We start from the raw sequence: 4,073 nt of genomic DNA, 5'->3' as shown, positions 1-4,073 counted from the left end.
TTGCTATGAAGAAGAGATTGTGAATGGAGGAGTTTAATATCAGTGAAACCATTTAAACAGGGGAAAAAAACTTATTATAGGGATGCCTTAGTTTAATCGACTGGAAGGTGATATGATTATGTACGAACAATTGTTTGTAGCCATGACATTTGTCGGTGTTGTATTAGATGAATAACAGACATGTAAAGACTGTAGTATGAGGGAAAAAAGTAAACATTTTGAAGTAAGTAAGTAAGTAAGTATGTAGTGTCTATAGTCAAGTCTATAGTCTAGTCTATAGTCTAGTCTATAGTCTAGTCTATAGTCTAGTCTATAGTCTAGTCTATAGTCTAGTCTATAGTCTAGTCTATAGTCTAGTCTATAGTCTAGTCTATAGTCTAGTCTATAGTCTAGTCTATAGTCTAGTCTATAGTCTAGCCTATAGTCTAGTCTATAGTCTTGTCTGTAGTCTAGACTATAGTCTAGCCCCTAGTTTACAGTCTGGTCTATAGTCTAGTCTATATTCAAGTCTTCAGTCTAGTCTACATTCAAGTCTGCAGTCTAGTCTATATTCTATTCTATAGGCTAGCCTCTAGTATGGTTTATAGACTAGTCTATAGTGTAGCCTATATAATGGTCTATAGACTAGTCTATTGTCTAGTCTATCGTCAATTCTATACTCTAGTCTATAGTCTATTCTATATTCTTGTCTATAGTCTTGTATATAGTCTAAACTCTCGATTGAAAATTCTATATTTTCCTTTCTTCAGAAAATTATTTTCGTTTTATTAGAAATTTATAGAGTTTCAATTTTACATTGTTCCCTCATTGGGAAAAAGGCACTACATAACAAATTTGTTCAGTGTATTTTAATTCGTCTACCAAATTTCTCTTTAGTTTTTAAATTTATTAAAAATAAACATTTTTTTATATCATATAAATAATTTTCATATTTAACATGCACTGCAAATCGCAAACGGTCATACCGAAATGTTCATTATACGCTAAAACCTTTAAGAAAACACAAATTCCTGTTTACGATGCTTTCGGACCATTTCCCGATGAGCCCTTGATGTCGGGCATAGATCGTGTTTTATTTTTCTTTGGAGGCGGAAGAGTACAAAAATTTTTCAATTCCGAATATACCACCATAGAGCAAGCTAACAAAAGTGGTTGTTCGTCTGTGGTAAAATTTGAAACATGTTGCAAAGACCAGCATAATAAGGGGCTTGAAAAATGTTTAGTTAGAAATTCACCAACATACAGTGTGATTCAAAATTGTAAATGTTGTCAATGTGATGTGTGTTCGCAAAAAAGCTCAATTTTTCGAGATTCCAGACTAAGTCCCAGAATATGTATAAAAGAAAATACAAGCAGTCGAGATAGTAAAAAAATCGGTATACCTTTGAGAGCTTTAAAAAGATCATTTTCTTTGTGCTCTTTAGCTTGTCGTAAACTTAAAGAGAAGTTATCATTGGCATTGCCGTCAACCATGGTCACACCTATTATTGCACCACATTGGTTGTGGACTAAAGTGGAAAACTATTCAAATGGTTGTCAAGTGTATGAAATATTTAAAAATTCCACTATAACAACTCATCCTACAAAATTCGACACTTGTAGAGCTTCAAAAATAATATTCGTTATATTACCCACTGGTATAATAATGCCTTTTGAGACCCTACCGCGTCATTGAATCTATTTTAAACGATTTTTTGTTGTAATTTTTATATTGTTTTGTAAACAATAAAATTTTTATGTAATTTTATGTAAAATTTCAGTTCTATTTTTTTAATTTTGAGTTATGACAACGAATTAGTTCTGAAATTATAATACGCTTTCAATTTCTGATCCCAAAACTTTGTCGGTGATTCAAGTCTCATATCTTTTCCCTACTATAGTGGGGTAGGGTACACATTCAGTAAATCAACAGTTTTTATATTTCGATCAAAACAAAATCGAAGAAAAAATCTAACAAAAAAAAAAAAAGAAAAAATGACAATTTGTATAAATTTCCAAAATTTATCTCATTTATTCTGGACCACAATTGTATGTCTATCTTTCTATGTATTATGGCAGTTATATAGTGTCGCAAAACAATATCGCTTAGATCGCGTTGTAAAACTGGAAGCCACACAAAACTTAAAACATAAAATCGAAACGAAAAAACAACAATATATATGGGAAGCGGAAGATTCTTTGAAAATCAGGCAGCGTTCGCTTAAAACTAATATAAAGGAGATATAAAAACCGTATAAACTTGATAATTGAATCTTGATCAAATTCTTTAAGGAGTACAACTAGATTCTTAATCCATAGTTAGATAATGAAGTGAAGTTATGTTTTGGAATTTAAAATGCTTTCCGATTAAAGAGGCCGGTAGGGAAATTATTTTTAAGATTCTTTCTTGAGTGGACCAGATGTATTAAAGTGGTTTATACATATATGAAAGTTATAAAGTTGAATTAAATTGTTTTGTTATTATTAAATTGTGTACTTAAAAAAATATGTTTGTTTTGCTTAAAATCAAAGAGGTTAAAGGTCAAATCTAGAAATAAATACAATTTTGCGTAAAAAATATTGAAATCATACATATATTTTTAAAAGAGTCGTGTTACTGACTGACTCATATTCGCACAGATCAAACGGCTAGATTCATTTACGTATTTTTTGAGTGAAAAACAAGTTATCACTTTCGTTTCTTACCAAAAACGTGTTTTTTTTTGTGAAAATCGATTTTTCTGGAAAACTAAAAAAGATCTCTGGTCACTTTTATTTCCGATATTTTGAGTGAAAACATAGAAGTCAGCTTTACTCGAAAACTATAAGAGATATAGCAAAAACAAGCAAAATTTGTGATCAAGTTCATTCCTCCCCAGCAACCTATTTTTTGAGTGAAAACTAAAAGAGAAATTTGTGATTTGTGTTTTCTCGAAAACTATAAGAGATAAAGCAAATACAAGCGATATCTGTGATCACTTTCATTTCATACTAAAAACGTATTTTCCTCGAAAACTGTGCGAAATCTTTGATCACTTTTATTTCCTACCAGAAACCAATATTTTGGTGTACTACTTCAACCAAGGCTCTGGAAACGTTCCAACATTTGAAACATATTTAAGATATGAGGCGGCGCTTACAGCCAAACGGCTGTAAGCAAAAAAAAACTTGCCAAAAGCGGTTATAGGACACGTCATCAATGTATACATTGGAAGGTTATACACAATCATCGGATGTGCCTGATCGAATAACAGACACAGAATATGTCGGAAACTTTGAATGTCTTGGTCAAGAGGTACATTAGAGCAAATGCCAGTAGGAATCCGTTATTACACGGATGACTCTAAATTGGGTTATAAAAGTGGGGCTGGGATTCTATATTGAAGATCCAGAAGCAGAAATATACCACCGTTTACCAAATCATTACACAAGCTTCCAGGCAGACGTACGAGCAATAACGGAATGCGTAAATTAAATTAGAATAAATATTGCGCCCACAGCGCTTAATATATTTACCGACAGCCAGAAGGCAATTAGGTCTATATCAGGAGATACAACTAAATCTAAGACCGTATTGGATTGTAAGAAAGCTTTAACTGAATACTCTAAGGTTCACATCATATGGGTACCAGCCCACTCGAGAGTACTCGGAAACGAATGAGCGCGAATATAATAGCCTTAAATGGAAGGGAGCTCTAGGCAGTTAACCTGACAAACGCAAAACCATTCGACGCAACAAAAGCTGAACTAAAAGTTCGGGTGAGAGAATCCTATAAGACTTCTTGGTAGGGTTCTATAGTTGAAACGAAAAGTCGACTTTTCGACTTTTTGCATTTTATGAAAAGTCGACTTTTCGACTTTTTGCATTTTATGAAAAGTCGACTTTTCGACTTTTTGCATTTTATTAAAAGTCGACTTTTCGACTTTTTGCATTTTATGAAAAGTCGACTTTTTGCATTTTATGAAAAGTCGACTTTTCGACTTTCGACTTTTTGCATTTAGTTAAAAAAGTCGATTTTTCGACTTTTTTCATTTAATTAAAAGTCGATTTTTCGACTTTTAATATTTTATAAATAGTCGACATTTCGACTTTC

The 4,073-nt window shown here is 32.2% G+C and overlaps 1 protein-coding gene across 1 annotated transcript; it reads left to right on the top strand.

Moving 5' to 3' along the window:
• Positions 1 to 862: 862 nt before the first annotated feature.
• Positions 863 to 1,865, top strand: LOC111683151. Its single transcript, XM_023445199.2, has one exon. The coding sequence runs from the start codon at positions 938 to 940 to the stop codon at positions 1,673 to 1,675; it is 738 nt and encodes a 245-aa protein (XP_023300967.2). The 5' UTR covers positions 863 to 937; the 3' UTR covers positions 1,676 to 1,865.
• Positions 1,866 to 4,073: the final 2,208 nt, after the last annotated feature.

The sequence above is a fragment of the Lucilia cuprina genome, chromosome 2, assembly GCF_022045245.1.
Source record: "Lucilia cuprina isolate Lc7/37 chromosome 2, ASM2204524v1, whole genome shotgun sequence".
NCBI classification, from domain to species: domain Eukaryota; kingdom Metazoa; phylum Arthropoda; class Insecta; order Diptera; family Calliphoridae; genus Lucilia; species Lucilia cuprina.
The sequence above is the reverse complement of the archived record's forward strand: the minus strand, read 5'-3'. Positions and strand labels throughout refer to the sequence as shown.